Raw genomic sequence first — 26,029 nt, 5'->3', positions numbered from 1 at the left:
CCCATATAATGTTACATCCCCATTTTCGGTATTTTGGTGATTTATTCGCCGGAATTGTTTCAAATTTGTTACTTGAAATTTCTGTCTATGACAGAAAATTGTCTGTGCAGGTCCACGTCTTCGTATAGCACTCCCATAACGGTACCTCCCTATTTACGGTACTTTGGTGATTTAAACGACTTTATTCACCGGAATTGTTTCAAATTTGGTCCTTCAAGTTCGTTATGGATGCTACAGTCCACGACAGACAATTGTCTGTGATGGTCCGTGTTTTTCTATTGGCCTCCTATAACGGTACCTCCCGATATTCAGTGTTGTCATGATTTTAGCAACATTATGCACTTGAATTGTTTCAACTTTGGTATTTGAAGTTCGTAATGGATACTACAGCCTATGACAGAAAATTGTCTGTGAAGGTCAACGTTATAATGGTACTTCCCCCCCATATAATGGTACTTCCCGATAGTCGGCATTTTCATGAATTTAGCGACATTATTCACCGAAATTGTTTCAAATTTGGTATTTGAAGTTCGTAATGGATATTACAACCTATGATAGAAAATTGTCTCTGCAGGTCCACGTCTTTATGTAGCCGCCATATAAAGGTACCTCCCGATATTCGGTATTTTGAGATTTTTTCGACTTTATTCACCGGAATTATTTCAAATTTGATATGTGAAGTTTGTAATAGATACTACAGCCTATGACTGAAAATGTTCTTAGCAAAATAGCACTCATGGTAAAAATCATTGATATTGAAGACTTATTTTAAGATCTTTCTGGGAAAAATCATGGATTTTTTTAGAAACATATTGAAAATTTTGAATTCCTTGGAAAAATCGTGGATTTTAAAGAACATTCTTTAAGAATTATACATTTTTGAAAAACATTTTACAGGTTCTTCTTGGACTAAAATCGTGGATTAAAAAAAAAAAACTGCGAACACATCTGACCAAAAATTATGAATATTTTTAATAACCGAATAATAATGTTCAAATAAAAAATCATAAAAATCAATGATTTTTTGATGTCCTAACAAAACATTGCGAATTTACAGGGATTTTCTTTAAGGAATTCATACCCATAATTTTCCAATGCTGTCAAAACAATTTTGAGCGACCACCTTGTAAAAAAGTCGAGAGATTATGTTCATTGACATTCGTACTTTCTGAATAATACAATTCCTTTGATCCTTTAATAGGAAAAATCTCAAAATATTAAAATTTAAAAATAAATAACAAAAAATTAACCAAGTTCCAGTAATTTCCTCAGGCATCCTTCCCTATTAAATTTTATTAAATCTCAGCCATGTATAATGTAATTTTCTGCACTACCCTAAGGCATCATTGCAAAATGGAAACCAGGAAAGAATAGTTGAAAGTGAACTATTACAGAGATCTGAAAGTCTTCCTCCGCAGCCATGCGGCCATGGTGGTGGTGAAACCTTAAATTTAATACTTACATGAAGAGTGTGACATAAGAGAGTGGTTGCTGTGTGTTTTCTAGTCAGCATAACATGGCGAGTAAACAAACAAACCAACTTTGATGTTAGTTGTTGCTCCTTCCTCTATGCTCTCGAGGGAAACTTAAAAAAAAAAAACGAAAGAACAACAGCAACATTACCCAGCATGATATCACTTTTCCTACTTGTGGCCATATAAACGAAAGTTAAACATAAATGAAAGATATAACACCACCATGAAGGATAGACCAGCGACTAAGCGACGATCGCCCATCAGTGTTAAGGCTAATGTTTACTTTTCGTTGTGTTTTTTTTTTTTTTTTTTTGTTCTTACTGTAGTTAGTTAGATGATGCAACATTAAAACAACAATATGATGAGTAAGAAGAGAAAATTACCATGCCTCAGTTAGTTGGGGGCCAGAAGAAGGCGGCCTAGGTTGTGGTGCCGGTATAGTTGTTACCATTGCAAAATATTTGAAATATTTTCATGATTTTGCACCCAAAAGGTATCAAGAACTAGAAAACAAACAACAACAACATCCAACAATTGTTAGCAACAATTATAACGGTTGAAAATCATGAGGAGTTGCAAATTGTTGTTAAAATTAGATGGCGTTGCAGACCAGCACCACAACACAGCAGCATGCATCATTTGCAAATGCACTTGGTACTTTCAATTGTCCGTTTGTGGTTTCTTCCCATTTGCATCGTGCAGCCAACAAATAACTACACCAACTGAGGCGGGTGTTATGGTCTCTTACGAACGAAGATTGGTGCCACTTTTACTGCCAACATCATCACCAACCAACAGCAGCATCGAGACTTGAGTATCAAATTACCACACCAACGGTATTTTTCTCGTTTCCCTTGCATTGTTTTTTTTTTTTTTTTTCAAGTTCAGCTGTCCAAATGAAATCAAAGCTTAAGATTTACTTTTGTTGCGAGGTAATTTTCCAAAGAATTACATTGATGTGTGAAGTAGTCTTGAGGATATAAGTAGCCTAAACCAAAAAGACAAACTAATTACTTTAAAAGTAAATAAAAATTTAAGCATTGTTGAAAAGGTTGTTGGATTGTAGAACAGATTTTCCATAATAATTGCTTCTCAGGATAAGTTTTGTTACATTTTTTTTTTAATTTACTAAAGTGCGAAATATCACGCCTCAAATATAGTTTAAAAAAAAAAGACTGCAACAAAGTCAAACGCCATAGTTTTTAATTTTATTGAATGAAAGCAAACTCGTCGAAAGTAGAATCAAATTTTAGATCAAGTTTAGATTTGTTCGAATTGGTCACCTTTGGCACGGATTATGGCCTTCAAACGGCCAATGAAACCGTCACATGCTGCCCGAATGTTGTTCTGCGGTATTTTGGCCCATTTCCCGGCGAAGCGCTTGATTGAGGTGATCGACACTTGGGTAGTTTTTAGTGCCAACCTAACTTTCCAAAATACTCCAGACACAATAGTCCAACGGATTGGTATCCGGAGTTTTGGTGGCCATTGTGCGCTGGAAATGAAGCGAGGAACCTCATTTTGTAACCATTCTTTGGTGGCGCGTGCTAGGTGTGATTGTGCTGAGTCCTGTTTGAATGTCCAAGGTCTGCGGCCAAAATGTTTGCGTGCGCAAGGCTTTAATAAACCCTCCAGAATATGTTCGCGATAATATTCGTAGTTTATTCTGATGCCACGGTCGATTAATACGAGCGGAAAGCGACCATGGGCTGTTATGACGCAATGGCCGGCGCTTGAGTTCTGGTGGCCAACCGAAATAACACATTTTCAGCTGACCTCTTTGGCAAGTAAACACGATAATTTTGTTTGTTTACGAACTGCTGGACAAAGAATGTTTTCTCATCGGAGAAGACAGAATTCGGCAGTTCACCACTTTCGACCAACCGAAGCAACTCTTTATCTCTTTTGAGTCTATTTGTTTCAAATTCGGTATATGAAGTTCGTAATTGTTACTACTGCCTATTACAGAAAATTGTCTGTGCAGGTCCACGTCTTCGTATGGCTCCCATATAACAGTACCTCCCGATATTCGGGATATTAGCGACATTATTCATCGGAATTGTTTCAAATTTGTATTTGAAGTTCGTAATGTATACTACAGCCTATGACAGAAAATTTTCTGTGCAGGTCCAAGTCTTTGTATAGCCCCACCAATATAACGGTACCCCCCCATATTCGGAATTTTAATGAATTTAGCTACATTATTAGCCGATTTTTTTTTCAAGGTTTGCATTTGAATATTGTAATGGTTTATGACAAAAGTTGCCTATGCAGGTCCACGTCTTCATATAGACCCTAATATAACGGCTACATTCGGTATTTTTAAGATCTTAAATTTAAATGGATTTTATTATTATTTTTTTTTTTTTTTTGTTTTGAAAATTGCCGCAATCGTTCCAAATGGTGGAGGATATTTAAAGATCGGTCCGCCCGAACTTACAGTTTTTTATCTGTTGGAATTTCAATGACTTTACGCCGAGTTTTTTTTTTCAAAATTTACCGAATGGAATATTGCGATATGTTTAGCTCACGAGCCATTTTTCGGCCACTGCGATGCGGGTTTCGATCAAGTCGCTTCTTTACTTTTCGAACCCTTTTTGCTGATTTTGCTCTTTCCTTCCGTCCACTTCCTTGACAACGGGCTACGGTACCAGTATCATGGTAACGAGCGATGGTACGAGACACAAAAAATGTATTCACATTTAAATGTGGTTTTCCAACCAAATATAAAGAAATCACACTATCACGCTTGAGTTCTATCACGAATATTTTTTTTTTTTTCTGGAAAATTCTCACCAAAATGCTTTTGTACGCTTGTAAACAATATAATGAGCTGTCACTGGAATAATTTTATCAGCTGTCGAATGAGTGACATAGAAATGATTTCCTATTGTGTGAAATACCCAGCCTCAAATATTTCTATACGAGGGTTGATATTTATACTTTGTGTAAAACTGTCAATATTCCTGGAAATGAACTTAAGTTCGGCCAGGCCGAACCATTTGTCTTTCTTCATACCAATGATACGAACTTTAGTAGCTTAAAGTATTTTTGACTTCCTTAAAATACGAATTCAAAAAATTCTGATCTAATTTGACTTTTTTCCAACTAGTTATAGTATCTTAATTTTAAAATTATGTATATTTTATTTGCACGCTGACGTTGTGGCAGTAACACTGATTACCTATGGATGAATATTCGATTTTCCCCACGAGGAAAAGTCTCCAAAACTCCCATTCAATAATGAATACAGCATTCCTCCGACATTTAATGTATTTCCTTTAACCATTCATTTGTTCTTATTATCTAAACGATTTCACACAAGTCAATGATAAAACAAAAAAAAAAAAAAAGAAAAACAAATCACACTCACACACAAACTCTGCTGGAGGTAAATACAAATGATCATCATAAACAATAACAAAGATGTATTATTAAATTTTATTAGTCATCATATTTCCCCCTGCAATATCCTTAGAGCTTGGCTGTAGTCGTCAAATGATAATTTCCATTGGCATTGTGTAAATAAAACATGTAAATTTCCTGTGCGCACAACCATCACTGAAATATTTTACATAGCAGACAGTAACACCAACTGGATTTTCTAAGGGAAGCCACACAAAAAAATATTCTAAGCAGACCGCTGGCCATTGTGGAACAACAATTTTAAGCGTCATTCTATGGCTCTCCTCATCATCGACATCGTCGTCATCCATGGCGGCATGGACCCAAAGTTTTTTTGTCCTTTAGGATTGTATTGTTTGTTTTCTTTTTCTTCCTTGAGCTGGCCTTTGTTTTTTTTATAATACCACTTGCTTTGTGGATCAATGTTTGCCCTGCTATCGCTATCACAAAGTCGCAGACGGTGAATTGTAGGTCTGTCTTTTTTTCGTTCCGATTGTTTTCCCGTTCTTTAATATTTACTTTGGCAAATTACATGCATGCAACATGTTGTTTGTTTTTCTGTTGCATACAACAATAAACATTAAAATTTATGACTTTTTATGGAATGTTTATTTGTTGATGATGATGGTTGGTTGGGTGGGTTGTTGATTTAGTTGGAGTTCTTATATTTTAAAGTCAGTGATTCGATCCACAACTGAGAGTGCTTCTGAACTCAATGCGAGGAATTTCGAGATTGAATTTCCTTTTATATTAGGTTTTTTACTTACGAGTGAGTTAGCGAGCCTAGGATTGAGGATTTTCTTCAATAGTTTTGCTACAAAAACTAAGCTTGAGAGAGTTCCTAATATTTTAACACAAAATCGATGGTAAGGCTATTTAAACTTCTGGTAAGAAGCCTAATAAACTCCTTATAACACTTCAAGTTCTAAAAACTCTTCTTAAGATATCCACAATTGTGAGAATACTTCCAAGCTCTTTAAACTTTTCATTAGAAATCCACAAAAGAAAGGCCTTCTTATTTCTTCCTTTTATTGTAAATTCACTGTAAGAAGGCCTTCTAACCACTCCTGTCCTTAATTCTCCTAATATTAATAAAAATACATAACCTTTTCTTAAAAATTCTACGTATATTATTTGGGATTCAAGATACTTTAAAAGTTTTTCCAAGGCCTCCACGTTGAGAACTTTTTTCCCATGTCCACGTTGAGAGTATTTCCTTCCTTAAAAAACGATTTTGGCTCAATAATTACTTAAAAAAATAAATTTTCCAAACTAAACTATTTTCGTTGTAGTAGTCCTCTAAAAGTTTGTGTTCAACATGTTTCGTTTGTCTCTTGATAAATGTTATTAGAAATCCACGATTATAGGCCTGTTTCCTTACAAAAAAAAAAAAAAAAAAAAAAAAAAGTAAGGGAAAATCTAAAGTGGGGCGGGTCCGACTATATGATACCCTACACCGCTATACATATTTAGTAGAGCCCCTTTTGGCAAAATAATTTATTTGAAGTAGATCATACCACCTATCAACATTTGGCTTTAGAGCCGTATAGTTTGGTTTCAGAGAGAACTTATAAATAGGAGGCAAATCCATTTCTGAATCGATTTTCTCTAAATTATCTTTTATACCAAATAACATTGTTATAGAGTGCATGAGAAGAATTATTAATTATAGATTTAAAAAAATATATATTTGAGCCGAGCTCCACAAAATGGAAATGTACGTCTCGAAATTCACTCCATTTGGGCTAATATAAGCCATTGTTTGCACAAAAAACCTGAAATCGGATTAAGGATATTTAGGAGCTATATATAAATCTTAGCCGATCTCGATAACATTTGGCAAAGGTATTTCAGAGTTATAAGATATCTGGTACCAAATATAATTGTTGTCGAATGGATATTACAAACTTGAAGGACTTAAACACCAAATCGGCTGAAACATATATATGGGAGCTATGACTATATCCGAACCGAGTTTTCCAAAATTTCCAAAATTAAAATTCAGGACTCTTGGACACTTATTGGTCATTTTGGTGCATAATTAACCCCAAATCGGTTAAAGATATATATGGGAGCTATATCCAAATCGGAACTGATCTTGATAAAATGTTGCAGAGCTATTTCCGAGCCCTATAAGATACCTGGTACAAATATCATTGTCGACCATATCGGATGAAATATTTATATATATGGGAGGTATAGCTATAAATGAACCGATTTTCACCAAATTTGATATACTTGTTTCTAGACTGAAGGTCTAGACGGTTGGATGTGCCAAAAATATGGGTAATTTGTACTGATATTTGCCACTTGGTGCACAATTAACCCGAAATCGGTTGAAAATATATATATGGGAGCTATATCCAAATCTGAACCGATCTTGAAAAATGTGGCAGTCGTATTTCTGGTCTGCATCTTATATCTGGTACTAAATATCATTCTTGTGCGGTGCATATTACGAATGTGGGGAACTTAGAAACCAAATCGGATTAAATCTATATATGGAAACTGTAGCTATATCCGAACCGATTTTTTCCAAAATTGGATGAATCTGCTTCTAGACTGAATTCGGTCGGATGTACCAAAATTCAGGACTTTTGGACATATATTGGTCATTTGGTGCACAATTAACTTCAAATCGGTTGAAGATATATATGGGAGCTATATCCAATTCTGAACCAATCTTGATACAATTTGACAGATATCTGGTACTAAATATCATTCTTGTGTGGTGCATATTACGAATGTGGGGGACTTAAAAACCAAATCGGATTAAACCTATATGTGGGAGCTGTAACTATATCTGAACCGATTTCAAGTTTGATGTTTTTGTTTCTATACTAAATTTCGTTGGATGGGCCAAAATTCAGGTCATTTGTGCACAATTAACCCGAAATCGGTTGCAGATATATGGGAGCTATATCTTAATCTGATCCGATTATCACTAATAGGGTTCGTCCTTGGCCCAAACAAATATTGTTTGGAAAATTTCATTTCTATAATAAATAAATAAATTTCTATAATAAATAAATGCGACCTCCATTTTGTTCACCGACTCACATGGACAGACGGACGGTCAGACGGACTGACATACATAAATCGACTCAGAAAGTGATTCTATGAATATTCTCAAAAGTAACTATGAGTCTATCTCACTTCCTTCTCCCTGTTACAAAGAAATGCACAAAGACATAATACCCTAACCACTATGTGGTGTTGACGGAACTTGAAAATCAGCACATCCTTGTTTAATAATGACTCTGATAGACATTAAAAAACACCCGTGGTATCCACGATTATAAATCTGGAAGTGACTTATAAAATACGACTTAAACATGTTCGACTATGGATGAACATAATATATAAAATATCAGATTTTGGACCAAACATTCTTTCAGAAATTCAAAAAAAAAAACTTTTTGCTCACACATTCCTTTAAAAATATTCATAGGCCCCCGGATCCACCTACTGTACAAAAAACGTCCTCGGGTCCATTTACACTTCAGTAGACCTCCTCCAAGCATCAGGGGCTGAGGCAATATTTCAAAAGCATTGTGATTTAAATATTTTCAAAAATGAATGAGAAAACTTCAGATTGAAAAATTTTTCTATCTCACTTCCTTCTCCCTGTTACAAAGAAATGCACAAAGACATAATACCCTAACCACTATGTGGTGTTGACGGAACTTGAAAATCAGCAAATCCTTGTTTAATAATGACTCTGATAGACATTAAAAAAACACCCGTGGTATCCACGATTATAAATCTGGAAGTGACTTATAAAATACGACTTAAACATGTTCGACTATGGATGAACATAATATATAAAATATCAGATTTTGGACCAAACATTCTTTCAGAAATTCAAAAAAAAAAAAAATTTTGCTCACACATTCCTTTAAAAATATTCATAGGCCCCCGGATCCACCTACTGTACAAAAAACGTCCTCGGGTCCATTTACACTTCAGTAGACCTCCTCCAAGCATCAGGGGCTGAGGCAATATTTCAAAAGCATTGTGATTTAAATATTTTCAAAAATGAATGAGAAAACTTCAGATTGAAAAATTTTTCTTTGAGATTTATTATCAAACAAGTAAGCAAAGGCTATAGTCGCGCGGGGCCGACCATGTGATACTCTACATCACTATAATATGTTAGAAGCACCCTTATGTCCAAATCCATTTTGGAAGATTTCGCTTTTGAAATTACGTCACGGAACACTGCCCAGATATTACCCTTAGCATTTTGACTAGGGATATTTGCCCAATATTTACGCACTCCGTCGTGCTGTTAGTCGTTGCCCTCCATTTTACAGCTAAATATAATCTAATGGTCCAAAATGCTAGAACTTTTCCCTGTAATTAACTCTCTTCTCAGGCGTGTCGATTGGCTTCTTCCCACAAAAGTTGTGGTCCATTTACCCGCTGTCTTAAACTATAACTTCATGCGAGAGTTCGTGTCCTTTGCTTTATATTTGTGACCTTATAATGGCTACAAAAACAGGAAAATTTTTAGTTGTTGGTCCATTTCAACCTCTTGCGGACATCTTAGGAAGCAATAGGCCTAACCCTTGTGAGCCTAACCCTATCCTTGTGAAATTTTTTGTGAGGATCAGACGATACTTGCATTCTGTATACATTATCCCGACCCGTGTTGTAAGGTGAACAAATATTACAAAATGTATATTTCAATATTATAAGTCAAACTGAAAAAATCGCATGCGATAAAAAATATGAAAAAAAAAACATGTCACAAAATACTACAAAATTTATATTAACATCATTATTCGCACATTGTTGTGCGATTTTTTTTAGATTTTATACTTTTATGCCAACAGGGCATTCTAAATTGACAAAATTTATCAAAAACGGTCCAGCCATTCATGAGATGTATGCATTCTAGCTAACATCCCCTTCCTTTGAATATATACATTGTATATATTTCGCTATATGTATCCGATATATTTACTATCGGCATCTACGTAATGGTCAGAACTGACCTGTTCTTTTATTTGTGATTTCGCCGGGATTAAAAATATTCGCGGTAGAATAGAACATTTGACATTCATTTAACACAAATGTTATGGTTTATTTCACCCACTAAATATTACCCGATGACCAAAATTGGAAGGCTTCTGGCCAGCCCTAAGCTTTAGGCCCATGCTAACTTCCGCTTCGAATGGTCTATAATTGTGACCTGTAGAGCAACTGTAAAATCAGGAATTTTTCAGATTTTGGTCCATTTCAACCCCTAAATATTATGCGATCATCTCCAAATAGGGTTCTATTCTGACCCTAACCCTAACCCCACCTCCATTGTCAATTTCGTGAAGATCGAACCATAATTGCGACCTGTAGAGTGATTACAAATTAACAATAATTTTTGGCCCAATCAAACTTATAATACCCCCAACACATAGTGTTGTAGGGTATAAAAACTCGATTCCAGTTTTGGAAGACCTTTGCTAAAGATTGAAAAAATATGTTTTTTGTTACCATTGATTCCTAAAAAATTGGGACATTCACGAGTTCTTTAAAATAATTTCTTCCGTACAAAATATATAACTATTTTTCCAATACAGAAAATCTTCGTAAAACTGCCCCTGACAAAATTATATAAACTATGCCGTTCCTAAAACTTTGGACCACATAGCCAAAAAAAAAAAATAATTAAATCCCTCTCCATTCTGTCTCCGCACAAAAATGCAAAATCGTATTGTTAAATTGCTGCCTTTAAATTATGCAAAGTGACAGGATTTTTTTCTCATTTGTTATGGGCAGAATGTCGCGCCGCTCAAAGAATCCAATCAACAAATAAACAAGTTATTCATGGCTCATTGTTTAAGAGGATATGGTAGACAGCCAAAATGCAACCAATACCGCCAGAATCTTTGCTTTAGTTTCGTGATTTTTAGCAATAGCAAATTATGTAAGCTGCAAAACGGTGGTTGGTGGCCTCTTCTTGTGAATGAGTTTTCCAAAAGCAAACGAATGGATATAATAATGGCAAACGACTGCATTATAATAAAGCCAAGCCAACTAGTTAAGGTTAAATAACAAGACACATAATAAAAATTTAAATTTCTAGAATTGTTAAGGTATTCGAATGTATAAAACAAGTGCATTACAACAAATATAGCAAAGTCGCGGAGAATTTTAATGATAAAACAAAGTAACCTCCTTACCGCTTGTATCAGCAGATATGGCAATATCTATTGAACCACTAGATACATTAACATGTATCCCAATATCTTTGCAAGATATTATGCAAACCTACGCAAAATTTTAACACGCATTTTATCACACACAGATATTTGCCTTAGGAAGATAAAGAAGATTCGCGTCCATTGCTGAGGGGAAACCATGGATTAAAAAACTTTCAATTTCTAAATTATTAGAAATCTTCCTACCTACCAACAAACCTTCCGAAGATGTCCAGAGATGTTTGTTTAGTTACTTATCTTCCCATTTTTTGCTATAGGAAAATTCTTAGATTATTTTGTATGTATGTGTGTATGTGTCATCTGATCATGTTGTAGGCTAACGTCCCCGTCTACTCGTTCCCTGGCTCGCAATTAAAAAAAAAAAAAAAAAACTATTATTCCAGCCTAACCCTTCACGCAAACCAACTGTGTTAATGTAATTTAAGTGATCTCTTACACAACTGCGTTTAAATTTTCCAGCAAATAATGTATCAATAGCTTCATGGACATAGTTTAATGGGTTAAGTACACTCCAAGAAATATGTACCTTATGAAGCCATACCCAAAGATAGTTTACGATTTTTTTAACTATAAAACCTTAAGGACTTTCAGAATCAGAATTTTTCGAAGCCTGTCAAGCGTTAAAAGCAATCGCAGACTCGTTAAAAAAAATTATTTGAAGAGTATATTGAAGACTATAATGAGATTTTTAAACTCTCCACCATAGTATGGAGGGTATATAAAGTTTATCATTCCGTTGGCAACACCTCGAGGAGGTTGAGATGAAAAAACTGCAACCAAGATCAAACTGCTGTCATTTCTAAGTCACTCGTCCCACAGATGTTAAAATTGTTCCAGTGACACCTCATTATATTGTTTACAAGCGTGCAAAAGCGTTTTGGTGAGAATTTTCCCGAAAAAAAGTTATTCGTGATGGAATTCAAGCGTGATAGTGTGATTTCTTTATATTTGGCTGGAAAACCACAAGTGGCTATCGTTAGAGCACTCCAGCATTTAAGTGTGAATAAATCTTTTGTGTCTCGTACCATCGCTCGTTACCGTGATACTGGTAGCGTAGTCCGACGTCAAGGAAGTGCACGAAAAAAAAAACAGCAAAAAAAAAAAACATGAACATCAGCAGAAATGGTTCGAAAAGTAAAGAAGCGACTTGGTCGAAACATGCGTCGCAGTGGCCGAAAAATGGCTCGTGAGCTGAACGTATCACCATATTCCATTCCATTCCGGCAAATATTGAGAAATGTGCTCGGCGTAAAGCCATTGAAATTCCAAAAAGTGCAAGAACTTACACCGCAACGGAAAGAAAATAAACTCAAAAGAGCTAAAGAGTTGCTTCGCTTGGCCGAAAGTGGTGAACTGCCCAATTTGGTTTTCTGCGATGAGCTGTTTGTAAACAAACAAAATGATCGTGTTTACTTGCCAAAGAGGTCAGCTGAAAGTGTGCACCTTCGGTTGGCCAACAGAACTCAAGCTCCGGCCATGGTGATGGTGAGGGCCGCCATAACAGCCGATGGTCGCTCTTCGCTCGTATTAATCGACCGTGGCATCAGAATAAATGGCGAATATTATCGCGAAAATATTCTGGGGGGTGTATTAAAGACTTGGGCACGCAAACAGTTTGGCCGCAGACCTCGGACAATCCAACAGTACTCATCACCATCGCACTCAGCACGCGCCACCCAAGAACGGTTACAAAATGAGGTTACTCGCTCCATTTCCAGCGCACAATGGCCACCAAAATCTCCGGATAACAATCCGTTGGACTATTGTGTCTGGAGAATTTGGAAAGCAAAAAATACCAAAGTGTCGATCACCTCAAGCAAGCGCTTCGCCGGGAATGGGCCAATACACCGATGAGCAACATTCGGGCAGCGTGTGACGGTTTCAACTTATTCTAAAATTTGATGCTTTTTCCGACAGTTTCCGAATTTAAAAAAAAAAAAAAATTAAATTATGGCGTTTGACTGTGTTACAGTTTTTTTTATCTCTTCCTGTAGTTTTTTTTTTTTTTTTTTGCATGAGTGTAACTACATTTACAGTACTGTCATTCACTTGGTAATAACAAAGTGCTTTCTTAACACTATCTTAAGTAAGCCGCCAGTCACTTCTTAAGAAAAAAAGAAGGAACGAGACAACTAAAAAAAATCGAAAGAGCTTCTACACTGTCCCGGTAATCTCAGCAGCAGGGGCCACAATGATTACAGTAAAATAACCTCGAGTGGAAAGTGAAAAGCTTCCAAATGAAAAATTACTAAGGCAAAGGGGTAGAGGTAGAGAGCCTCTGTGTGTGGAATAAATGAAACCTATGCGACAACGATATAAATGGCTTGTCTGCGACAAACTAACATGTTTAATGGTTATGTTTTCGCGAAAGCGAAATCAACTATCCAGCCAAGCAGAAAAGAATTGAAAACGCCCACACACTCGTAACATGACACCCGAAAGGGAGACAAGGCAGCAGAACAGCCAACAATGACAGCGGTGACAGCAATTTTGTTGTTACCACAGCTTCTACCATCAGTTTTCAAGGGTTCTTCTTTCTTTCAAATCGAACTGATGGCAAATGAACATTAACAACCTTTTAAGCCGCAACAGCAGCAACAAAAAATGGTCTAATGGCTGTGAAATGGCAACAAATCCACAACTTCAGAGTTAGCAGAAGATAATATTTGCAAAGTAATTTTTCGTTGGCAACATTTAAGTCTTGCACACGCAGAGAAAAACAATTATCAACAGCCTGGAGGTGGTAGCCTAACAAAGTCATAATCTAGAAAATTGTTTTAAATTAAGTTGTTGTGCGAAAATGACTGCTGGGCCTGGGCTAAAAAAGAAGAAATATTCCAACGCTCACGCAAAACAGTAGTGGTGTTGTTGTTTGGTAATAAACATAATAAGTAATTTTTAAAACGCTTTTTAAAATGTTCGCCCGCCAAAGGGAAATGGAGATATGTATTTCAGCTGTTTTGAGAAAATAATTATATTCATTAACGGTATTTTATGCGCGAAGAAAAGATAAATGAGTCAAAACCATGCGTGTTTGTTGTATTTTTCTCTTTGGCATGGCAGAAAAGATAAGTACCCTCATCTGGAGGTAAATTTGAAGAAGAGAAGCCTGCTAGGGTTCGTAAAGGTTGGGGCACTTTATAATGTTGATAATAATGCAATTAAGGAAGTAAAAAAGTTCGCACATGGAAATTCTTCGTAAAATTACTTCATGAATTAGAAGTGGGTAGAAAAGTTATACAAAATTTGAAGAAGGTGTTATTGAAGACTGTTTTCCTGAGGAAAAAAATATTTTCTATGAATGATAGGAAGATGGTGAAATTAAGAACTGGACAGTGGATTTTTAAAAAATATTTTTCTAACACCCTAGTGGACTTCTTCTAAATAATACAAAAAATTTAAAAATAATTTTCAATGGACAATTAGGGTTACACATGTATATTAAAAAACATTTTTTAAACTCCTATTAGGGTTATATTTGTGGATTTTAAAGAAAAAAGACTATCAGGGAAACAAGGATTTTTTAAAATTAATTTTAAATGAATATTTACAATATTTTTTTAATATTTTTGAAAAATATCTTTAATAATACATTTTTAGTCTTGATGATGCCAGATGGTACCTTAAAACATTTTTTTTAAAAATAATTTCGTTTATAACCCAGACGCCCCTTGAAAGATATTCTTTTAAAAGCTATGATTATAACCCTGATGATCCATTAAAAAATACTTTCAAAAAATTAGATTTTAAAATTTTTAATTTTTTTTAGGGATTAAAAAATTGAATTTTAAGAATATTTTTCAAAGGCTAATCAGTGATATAAATCAGGAATCTTAGAGAAGAATTTTAAGAATAATTTTTATAAATCCATTTCTTTTGCCCTGACACAAATGTGGATTTTTAAAAGAAAGAATTTCAGAGTACCATCAGTGCTGCAAACGTGGATTTTTAAAGAATATTTTTCAAAGGACCATCAGACTTACAAACGTGGATTTTTAAAGAATATTTTTCAAAGGACCATCATACTTACCAACTTAAATTTTTAAGAAAAAAAATTTCAAATGACCATCAGACTTACAAACGTAAATTTTTAAGAGAAAAAATTTCAAAGGACCATCGGACACACACACGTGTGAAAATGGATCGAGAGCTGAAAATATCGCAATATTCCATTCGGCAAATATTTAAAAATGAGCTCGGGGTAAAGCCTTTAAAATTCCAAAAAGTGTAAGAACTTAGACCGCAACAGAAAGAAAATGGACTCAAAAGAGCTAAAGAGTTGCTTCCCTTGGCTGAAAGTGGTGAACTACCGAATTTGGTTTTCTCCGATGAGAAAACATTCGTTGTCCAGTAGTCCAGCAGTTTGTAAACAAACAAAATTCTCGTGTTTACTTGCCAAAGAGGTTAGTTGAAAATGTACTCCTTCGGTTGGCCACCAGAACTCAAGCCCCGGCCATGGTGATGGTGTGGGCCGCCATAACAGCAGATGGTCGCTCTCTGCTCGACCGTGGCATTAGAATAAATACCGAATATTATCGCGAAAATATTCTTGAGGGTGTATTAAGGCTTTGGGAATGGGCCAAAATACCGCAGAGCAACATTTGCACAGTTTTTTTTGCAGTTTTTTTTATTCTCACCCTGATTTTGTTGCAGTTTTTTTTTATTCTCACTCTGTATTTCCTAAAAGACGATAAGGACTACAATTGAAAAGTTTTCTGAGCGACCTAAGGGCTAGACTCTTGGATTTTTTAAGAATATTTTTATATTCCAACTGTATTGTATGGAGTTATAAACATTTTCAGAAACAATTAATTGCAAGCGACGGTGGGCTACCATTTTTTTTTTTGCCTTAAAAATTTTAAAGAACCATCGAGAATTTTTTAAGATTTTTTTCACAATTGCGAATTGATTGAAATGTTTTTCAATGACTATCAGAACCACAATCTTGTATTTTCCACAAAATTTGCGAGAATTATCAGAATTACTACCCAAACTAAGAACAATCTAGGATTTTTCAAGCACAGTTGTTTCAATGTTTAAATCTCTTTGAAGCCATAAATGCGAATTTTTTACAAAACTTTTTTTTTAAGGATGTGTAAGAACTACTCGTGTTATTGTTGTGGATTTCTCCCAAAATATATTCTTAAGATAATCATTCAGTCATTCTCATTTGTTTTTTGAGAATAATTTGTAATAATTAATTACAGCTTTGACATGAAAAAATCCTCTATTTTTGACATGTAGTTTTTAAAACATATTCTTAAATAAGACTCGATTCCTTGGCATGAAAACAAAAAAAGAAAGAAACAGGAAACATCTACGATTTCTTGGCATTAGAATCTTCCAAAATCTCGATTTTTCAGTCTCGTTGGGTTTTCGGAGTAATTTGTGAAGATTAATCAAAGCTATGCCCAAAAGAAACATCTAATTCTTGGCATGAAGTCCTTAAAACATATTCATAAAAATCCTCTAACTTAAACATACTCTCGAAAAGAAAGGATTTAAAAGCTCAAAGCTATTAACGCAATTTATCATGTGGGTTATAATCAGAAGATCATTTTAAAGTAACAATTTTTTATAAGATTTTGAATGGATTTAATTTGTGATTTTGGCGCAACAATTATTGATTTCTAAATAATGTATTGAAAGACTATAAGAACTTTCAATGTGAGTTTCCTTGATTTCACCAAATTTGATTGATTTAGTTTATTATTTAATAGCTTATATTCCTTTTCTGTGGTTTTCCTCTTTCTAGCATTTGGGAAAGTATGTTCTTGAAGTACGCTGTAATAATTATACTTCCCAAATTATATTTAGAACCACAATTGTTTATTAGTAGATACAGCTGATAAGCGTTCGGTGGCAGAGCTTCAATAGGCTAATGTAAAAAATCATTAATCATATAATTTATGTTTGGGAAACAAATTTAAAAAGGCGTACGTAATGACCAAAGAAGCGTAACTAACTCAGAATTAAAAAACACAAATTATAATTAACAAGAAAATTAAGGCATACAAATCATGTGAACAACAAAAATTCACTAGAAATCAAAACAAATTGGTAAAGACTAAGATATCGTAATAATACACAATTACCGAAAATGGCTTGCAATATTTTCAAAATAAATTACTAAACTCCCATTTATTTGCTTTTTAAACTCTTTTCAGAAATTAAAACTGGAAAAAATTGGCAACATTCCAACAATTAGAAATTAAAGCATTCAACAAAACAAATTCCAAAGAAACCAAAAGTTTTGTAACAAAACATAAAGCAGAAAAGCTCATTTCGTAAAGAAAGAAAGAAAGAAAGAAAGAAAAGAGGAAGAAAAACAAACGCGACAAAAAAACAATAAAAGAATAATGCGACTTAGATTTCACAATTCCAATAATAACAAACACCAGATGACAATGTCATCAGCCAGTCTAAGTTTTGTCTATATTTCATTGCTGTGTGCAGTGATTTTAAGTCCACACTTAACAGAGGCAGTCAGAAGATCACGGCTGGACTTAACATCCACCGCCACTAGTACAACAAATAATGCAGCGTCAGAGGCGTCTGGCTCCGAGCCGGCAAAGGCAACATTAGAATCCGATTCTCAGGCATTACCTTTAAAAAGTGATCAATCATCAGCATCATCGGCTGGCAATGATCTATCGAAAACTGCCTCCGACACAAAAGATGATACCCAACTGTCAATGACGGCAAACAATGATGATGACGATTTAAATGATGGCAATGATACTAAACCAGCCTCTAACACAAACTCAGCTGCTGCCCATTTGCCTGAGGAATCTATTTTGAATGATGATGACAAAGATCAAAGTGACGATTCGCCAAAAGAATTGAAAGAAATCCCCACCGCCAGTTTTGAAGATGCTGAAATTGTTGAAAGTGCCACTCAATTTGGTTCGTATGGATCAGCAGCTGGAGCCAGTCCAGCAAGCAATTCTGGTGGCAATAGTTTTGAGGAATGCGACCCGGAAATGTTGGGTTTTGAAATTGTGACTGGGTAAGTTTAATTTTTTTGGTAACAACAATTCGGTTCCTATTTAAAGGGAGGGCTTAAAAATGTGACAAAATATTTTCCACTTGCTTTTCATCTTTAATTCTAAAAATTACCGCTTTTTTAAATTTTTACAAAAAAGAAAGCGTCGATTATATCTGAAAAAAATACGTTTGAATGTCAAATGCGCAAAATTTGTCAGAAAAAGAGATTCACCATTTTTTTTACATAAAGTCCTTAAAACGATATTCTCAATTTTTTTTTTTTCGTTTAATTTTTTGAAACAAATCAAACTCATATTTCTGTTAGGAAGTTCCTACAAAGTGCGAATTCTTGGCATGGAGTCCTTAAAAAAATATATATTCATTCATTTAATTCATTAAACATTTATTAATTATTTATTGAAACGAAGTCCTTAAATAATAGTAATAGTGATGTAAAAATTGTGATTTATTTGCATGAGATCATTAAAAAATTCGAAAAATCCTCGATTTTTTGGCATGAATATCGTAGAAGATTCTCTTGAAAAATATTCGACTCTCTAGCATGATGACCTTAATAAGTTTTTTGAAACATTCTTCACATCTTGGGATGAAGACCTTAAAAATATTCTTTAAAAATCCTCGATATCTTGGCAGGAAATATTTAAACATATAATCACTCATTTCTTGGTATGAAGACCCCAAAAAAATTATTTATTTCGAATTCTTGAAATATACATGAAATTTCTACAATGTCTTGGCTTTGATATTTTTCCAAAATTCTCCAGATACAAAAGTCCAACGGATCGGTATCCGGAGAAACCTCATTATGTACCAATTTTTGGGTGGCACATGCTGAGTCCTGTTGGAATGTCCAAGGTCTGCGGTCAAAATGTTTGTGTGCACAAGGCTTCGGCAATTATTCTGATGCCACGGTAGATAAATACGAACGGAGAGCGATCATCGGCTGTTATGGCGACCCACACCATCAAAATGGCCGGCTTGAGGCTTGAGTTTTGGTGGCCAACCGAAGGTCCACATTTTCAGCTGACCTCTTTGGCGAGTAAACACGATCATTTTGTTTGTTTACAAACTGCTGGGCAGCGGATGTTCCTACATCGGAGAAAACCAAATTCGGCAGTTTACCACTGTCGGCCATGCAAAGCAACTCTTTAGCTCTTTTGAGTCTATTTTCTTTCCGTTGCGGTGTAAGTTCTTGCACTTTTTGGAAATTCAATGGCTTTACCCCGAGCTCATTTTTCAATATTTGCCGAATGGAATATTGCGATATGTTCAGCTCACGGGCCATTTTTCGGCCACTGCGACGCAGGTTTCGAACAAGTCGCTTCTTTACTTTTCGAACCATTTCTGCTGATGTTGCTGTTTTCTTCCGTCCACTTCCTTGACGTCAGGCTACGTTACCAGTATCACGGTAACGAGCGATGGTACGAGACACAAAAGATTAATTCACATTCAAATGGTAGAGTGCTCTAACGATATTCACTTGTGGTTTTCCAGGCAAATATAAAGAAATCACACTATCACGCTTGAATTCCATCACGAATAACTTTTTTCTGGTAAATTCTCACCAAAATGTTTTTGTGCGCTTGTAAATAATAAGCTGTCACTGGAATAATTCCAGCAGTTGTCGGAAGACTGGTCCTTCAAAACATTTTTCAAAAAAAATTGCAATTGTTGTCCGGATAGGCCTTGAATTATTTGAACACTTCAAGATCCTTAATCGGAAAAGCTTTGAAAATGTTTTTCTGATAAAAGATTTACGAAAATATTCCAATGTGCAAAGTTAAAAAAATCAAGGACTAATTTTGCGACTTTGGAATATTTTAGAACCCCCTGAGAGAAAAATATCAGAAGTCTATCTAAAAAATCTCGTTAAGGCCAACAGACACCACTGGAACCAGTCCAGATGCCCAGAAACGGACATATTTCGTCCAAAGAGATAAAAGACCAAATACCGTATGTTTGGATATAGGTTTAGATATTTTATCTACCTAAGGAGAAAATAGCCGGCTTAGACGGTGTAAAGCTGGCATAAAAGCTCAAAATCTCAACCTCTTTAATGTTATTTTTAGGTGGAAAAGGAATAAGAAAAAAAATCTCATAGCAAATTCAGACTACCAATTTAAATTTTCGTTTCCACAATTCTTACAAAAATTACAATTTCTTGTGAAGATTACACAGCAATTTCCTGGCATTTCTGATAACATTTATCATTCATATAGCAAAATCTCTCTATTTAAAATTTCGATTTTTTTACTTTTTCCCATCAAAATATCAACTTTAAAAGAGAACATCAAAAAAAATTAAGTTATCCAATCACTGTATCTAATTACAAATTGTCAATTCATATACGGCAATGTATGGCCAGCAGAAACCACATGTATGAGTTGTAATAAAATGGCATGTATTGTCAACATTTCCGTTCATTAATCACTTATATGAGATGGCGGTCAGAAGAAAGACATAAAAGCTGTGGAATGAGATATTATGGGATTCTGCTTGGTTTTATTTTTTATCTTTTTTTTGGCAAAAGAAGCCGAAACCAAAAAAAGGGGGGAAAATAAGAACTGCCTAAAGCAAAGCAAACAAACCACAAATTTGATACAATATTTCCGTAATTAAAGTTCTTAATGATGCCATTAAATGTTGTACACCACAACATGTTTAAGCTGGTTAGAAAAAGGAAAGAAATGTCAGTTGACTTGAGAATTAAGTAAAATAAACATATGAATGTTATCATACGTACTCTGGAAAAATGAACTTTATCATAAAGAATTTGCAAGCCTTCCCTAAGGGTGTAATGAAGTTGAATAGTAGATTTTTACTCTTTCTCATAAATTGGAAAGTTCGTAAACTCTCATTAAGGGGAAGTCGAAAAAAATTGGATATTTAGATGATGATTTAGTTTTTTATAATCTAATACTGATAAAAATATTGGTATGGGCAAAATTACATAAACATCGAACATTTATGCGACACCATATATTACATATTCATCTCAGGTTTCCGGCTGAGAAAAATATTTCGATATAGCAAGTTGTAAGGAATCGCTGACTTGCTTCGCCAGATTAAAAATTGTGAGCTTTTGTGGGTTAGGTACGAGAAGGGGATCGTAGATAGAATCTTTAGACTGCTGTCATTTCTAAGCCACTCGTCCGACAGCTGTTAAATTATTCCAGTGACAGCTTGTTATATTGTTTACATGCGTACAAAAGCATTTTGGCGAGAATTTTAAAGAAAAAAGGTTAGTAAGAGACAGAGTGATTTCTTTATTTTTGGCTGGAAAACCACAAGTGCCTATCATTAGAGCACTCCAGCATTTAAATGTGAATTAATCTTTTGTATCTCGTACCATCGCTCGTTACCGTGATACAGGTAGCGTAGCCCGACGTCAAGGAAGTGGACGGAAGAAAACAGCAACAACAGCAGTAATGGTTCGAAAAGTAAAGAAGCTTGAAGAAGACTTAAGACTTAATATAAACCCGCGTAACAGTGGCCGAAAAATGAGTCGTGAGCTAAACATATCGCAATATTCCATTCCGCAAATATTGAAAAATGAGCTCGGGGTAAAACCATTGAAATTCCAAAAAGTGCAAGAACTTACACCGCATAAGAAAGAAAATAGACTCAAAAGAGCTAAATAGTTGCTTCGCTTGGCCGAAAGTGTTGAACTGACGAATTTGCTTTTCTCCGATGAGAAAACATTCATTGTCCAGCAGTTTGTAAACAAATAAGATTATCGTGTTTACTTGCTAAGGAGGTCAGCTGCAAATGTGCACCTTCAGTTGGCCACCAGAATTCAAGCGTCGGCCATTGTAATGGTATGGCCGGCATAACAGCCGATGGTCGCTCTCCGCTCGTATTAATCGAACGTGGCATCAGAATAAATGCCGAATATTATCACGAAAATATTCTGGGGAGTGTATTAAAGCCTTGGGCAGGAAACATTTTGGCCGCACCTTGGACATTCCAACAGGACTCAGCAGCAACATCGCACTCAGCGCGCGCCACCCAAGAATGGTTAGAAAATGAGGTTCTCGCTTCATTTCCAGCGCACAATGGCCACCAAAATCTCCGGTTACCGGAGAGTTGAATGCTCATTCCGCTTTCTTTGAGTGATTTGTTTTAAAAAGTTTTGAACCTTGTGTGGCGGAGGTACCAAAAGAAATAATCCTATCTCTACCATCTTTATAACTGATTTTGTGTTAAAGCAAAAATTGAGACGTACTAAGTCAGAATGGAATCGGATCTTAATTTCGCGTTGTGTGAGCTTCATAGATATTCAATATTTTGACGCTTTGTAGGGGAGGTACTGGAAGGGGTGAACCGATACATCATATCTTCACAGCAGATCTTGTGTTAGTAAAAAAATGGAATGTGTGAAATTACGAAGAGGACTGGATGTTTATTTCAAGCTTCATACAAAACTTTGAACCTTTGTGGGGGAGGTACTAGAAGAAATTATCCTATCTACACCATCTTTATATTGTGTTGATAGAAATATTGAGATGTACCAAGTCTGAATGGAATCGGATGTTAATTTTGCGTTTTATCAGCATTATGGATATTCAGAGTTTTGACCCTTTGTGGGGGATGTACCAGATACCGTAACGATATATTCCGTAACGACATCAGACCTTGGGTTAATAAAAATATTGTGAGGTTTGTAATTTGAAGACAAGCGGACTCTTACATCACATTTTATAAAAGTTACAATTATTCAAAATGTTGACCCTCAGCGGAGGAGGTATTTGATGCAGTGAATAGATATTGTCCTTTTTCACACCTGACCTAGCATTGATGCAGATATTAGGATTTGCAAAGTCGGAGCCAAATCGGATTATATCCTTTCTGTTCCTATGCAGTAAAATATTTATTTTTGGACAATTTTGACTTTTTGTGGGGGAGGTACCGGAAGGTGAGGGGTGTAGAAAAACTTTAAAAAATTTAAAATTCAAAATTGTAAGTCAAATTGAAAAAATCGCATGCGATAAAAAATATAAAAAAAATCAGAAAAAATATTAGGATTTGCAAAGTCGGAGCCAAATCCGATTATTTCCTTTCTGTTCCTATGCAGTAAAATATTTTTTTGGAAAATTTTGACTTTTTGTGGGGGAGGTACCGGAAGGTGTGGACCGATATTGCTTATCTCAGAACTCGATCTAAGTTTGTTAGTAATATTACGATGTACCAAATCGGAGACTCCCTTAGAGAGTTATCGTGCCCACCAATCAGCAAACAGAGGGACAGACAGAAAAGCGGACGGACGGACATTGCAAGATCGACTCCAAGTGTCCTGCAACGAATGTGGTCCAAAGAGACCTTGGCACTAAAACCGTTCTTTCGATGCGGCACGTTTTGGCCGTATTAAATGATATGTACCCTCTCCCTTAAAGAGGAAGGATATCAGTCTAGCCATATGACTGAGGGTATAACAACTTATATTTCTTGTCTTTAATATCTTTCACAACTCGAATCTCTTGCCTAGCAAAATAGTTGCTATATTTCATTAGTTGCAAACTGCATTAGAGCTTATCAAACTTTTACTCACCAAAATCAAAAAGTTTCATTAAGAAATACCAAAATGATGGATCTCTTTGCATTTCTTCAACATTAAATCCAAATCACACTCATTAGAATCTAGACAATCAGAAAATCCAATATAAATCTTGATTACTTACCTGCAATGAAAGAACAAAGAACACAAAAAAAATATCAATAGAATGTTAGGAAAAACAGGTTAAAAACTACAGTTCGACAAGGTTCTAACGAACTCTTTTCAAGAACAACAACTCATTTTTTCCAGATTTTGTATCAAAAATATTATCTACTGCAAGCCAAACTCGAAATAATCATCATAACCATTACCCACTGTCTCTCAAACAATCGAATTAATAAACAATCTTTCTTCTTCTCCGCGAACTTCTTAAGGATATCTCAAGAAAAAAAAAACAAGTCTTCCAAATAGATAAGATTAGAAGAAAGAATAACGTTATATTTGATTGCGGTTTTATGTTCAAAAAATAGTCTACGAATATTCGAGTGGAAATGGAAAAAGTCGAAACAAAAACAACAATGGAGGAATGGTCATTGTTGAGGTAGTTGATGCTGTCATCGTCTGACTTAAATTCAATCAATAAGAAAAAGAAGAGAGAGAGAGAAGAGGAGGAAGGATCTGGCAACAGTTGTGTATATGTAGTTCAAATCTTCAAATTGCATTGATTTTTATTATTGTTTGTTGTTATGGTATTATTACATTGCATTTCCTTTGGAAAAGAATGACTGAGTGCTGTGAGAAGCCTTACAATGTGGCAAGGTAAACGCGTGCCCCAAAAAATCAAGTTTGTTGCCTAAGTCTTTCGTTTTTGGAATTTTTTCGTTGTTTTGTTTTTACCTCAATTGGGCATTTTTGGCTGAGTTTATGTAACAGTTCTATAATATTTCTTTGTTTGAGGGGTTTTAACAATCATCAGCCACAACAAGAACAGCAATTGCAATCAAATAAATATTGGTGGTCTTCAATTGGCTTGGGCCCTCCTCCACCATCCACCCCTCTTTGAAATTACAGTTTCTTCACAAAATTGTATCGCAAAAGAACACAAATTTGCCATTTCGTTCTATCTTGCAGACATTTTAACACAAAATTTGTTATAGTTTTAGGCAAGCAGATAGGCAGGCAGGCAGGCGGCAAGGCATTCAGTCATCGCATTTGGCCACAACAAATGTACAAAAATAAGTTGTAACTGTTATTTTGTTATTGGCCAAATTAGACAGAAAGCGATTTCAAGAGTACAGCTATTTATTGGCTTAAGGATACGATCTTAAAGCGTTGGCAACAAGTAGATGGGATACAACAAGTAACTGCATTGCTTTGAAATTATGGCCCAATAATATTAAGCGGATTTGCAATAATAAATTGAAATTATATTTTGGTCAAATCAAAAAGAGGTAAACATTTTCAGTGGAAAATGTTAGGAGAATAGATACATAGGTTGTGCTGTTTGTTTAAATTGAAAGATTCCGTTAATGAAATCGGGGAACATTGAAGTCTTCAAAATAAGAGTAAAACACGGACAACAATCGAGACATTCTTTAGTCTAAAACAAGTAAGCAAATGCTATAGCAGTGCGCGGGGCCGACTATGTGATATCATACAACACTAAACTATGTTGAAAGCCCACATATTTCAAAATCGTTTTTGGAAGCTTTTGAAATTATGTCATAGAGCCCTGCCCAGATATTACCGTTAACTTAACTTTTTGAATATTCAAAACAATTTCACACGAAAGTTGTGGTCTATTTTACAGCTAAATATAATCTAATGGTCAACCAAAATGCTAGAGTTCTTCTCTGTCCTTAACTCTGTTCTCATACAAAATTCCGCGTCGATTGGTTTTCAATTACGACCTGTAGAGCGATTGCAAAATCAAAAAAAAATTTTTTTGATCCATTTAAACCCCTAAATTTACATCTTTAAAAGCAGTGGTCTTTAATTCTGACCCCCATGCTAAATTTCATGAGGATCGGACAATAATTACGACCTGCATATAATAGTGTTGGGGGTGTAGAAAAACGTTAAAAATTTTAAATTCAAAATAGTAAGTCAAATTGATAAAATCGCATGCGATAAAAAATATGAAAAAAAAAAATAAAAAATGCAGAAAAAATATTTACTTTTTTTGCCGTCATATTTTCAAGCGATTTTCTTAAATTTTATCCTTTTCTGGCAAGAAACCATTCCGAATTGTTGAGAATTGTGAAAATTTGACCAGCGGATCTTGAGCAAAATAGCCAAGATCTACACAGGGTGAGATGAAAAAACTGCAGTCAACTTTAGACTGCTGTCATTTCTAAGCCACTCGTCCAACAGCTGTTAAAATTATTCCAGTGACAGCTCATTATATTGTTTACAAGCGTACA

The 26,029-nt window shown here is 35.1% G+C and overlaps 2 protein-coding genes across 6 annotated transcripts in view; one reads left to right on the top strand and one right to left on the bottom strand.

Moving 5' to 3' along the window:
* LOC101901279 (autophagy-related protein 16) overlaps positions 1-26,029 on the bottom strand; it is a 342,937-nt gene that overhangs the window by 222,993 nt on the left and 93,915 nt on the right. The window lies entirely within an intron of this gene.
* LOC131802087 (uncharacterized) overlaps positions 1-26,029 on the top strand; it is a 125,520-nt gene that overhangs the window by 27,973 nt on the left and 71,518 nt on the right. For both annotated transcript variants that reach the window (XM_059121455.1, XM_059121451.1), the window contains exon 3: positions 17,272-18,113. In XM_059121455.1, coding sequence (XP_058977438.1) covers positions 17,464-18,113 — 650 coding nt within the window. In that variant the 5' untranslated portion in view covers positions 17,272-17,463. The remainder of the gene's footprint in view (positions 1-17,271; positions 18,114-26,029) is intronic.

The sequence above is a fragment of the Musca domestica genome, unplaced genomic scaffold, assembly GCF_030504385.1.
Source record: "Musca domestica strain aabys unplaced genomic scaffold, Musca_domestica.polishedcontigs.V.1.1 1, whole genome shotgun sequence".
Taxonomy (NCBI): Eukaryota; Metazoa; Arthropoda; class Insecta; order Diptera; family Muscidae; genus Musca; species Musca domestica.
The sequence above is the reverse complement of the archived record's forward strand: the minus strand, read 5'-3'. Positions and strand labels throughout refer to the sequence as shown.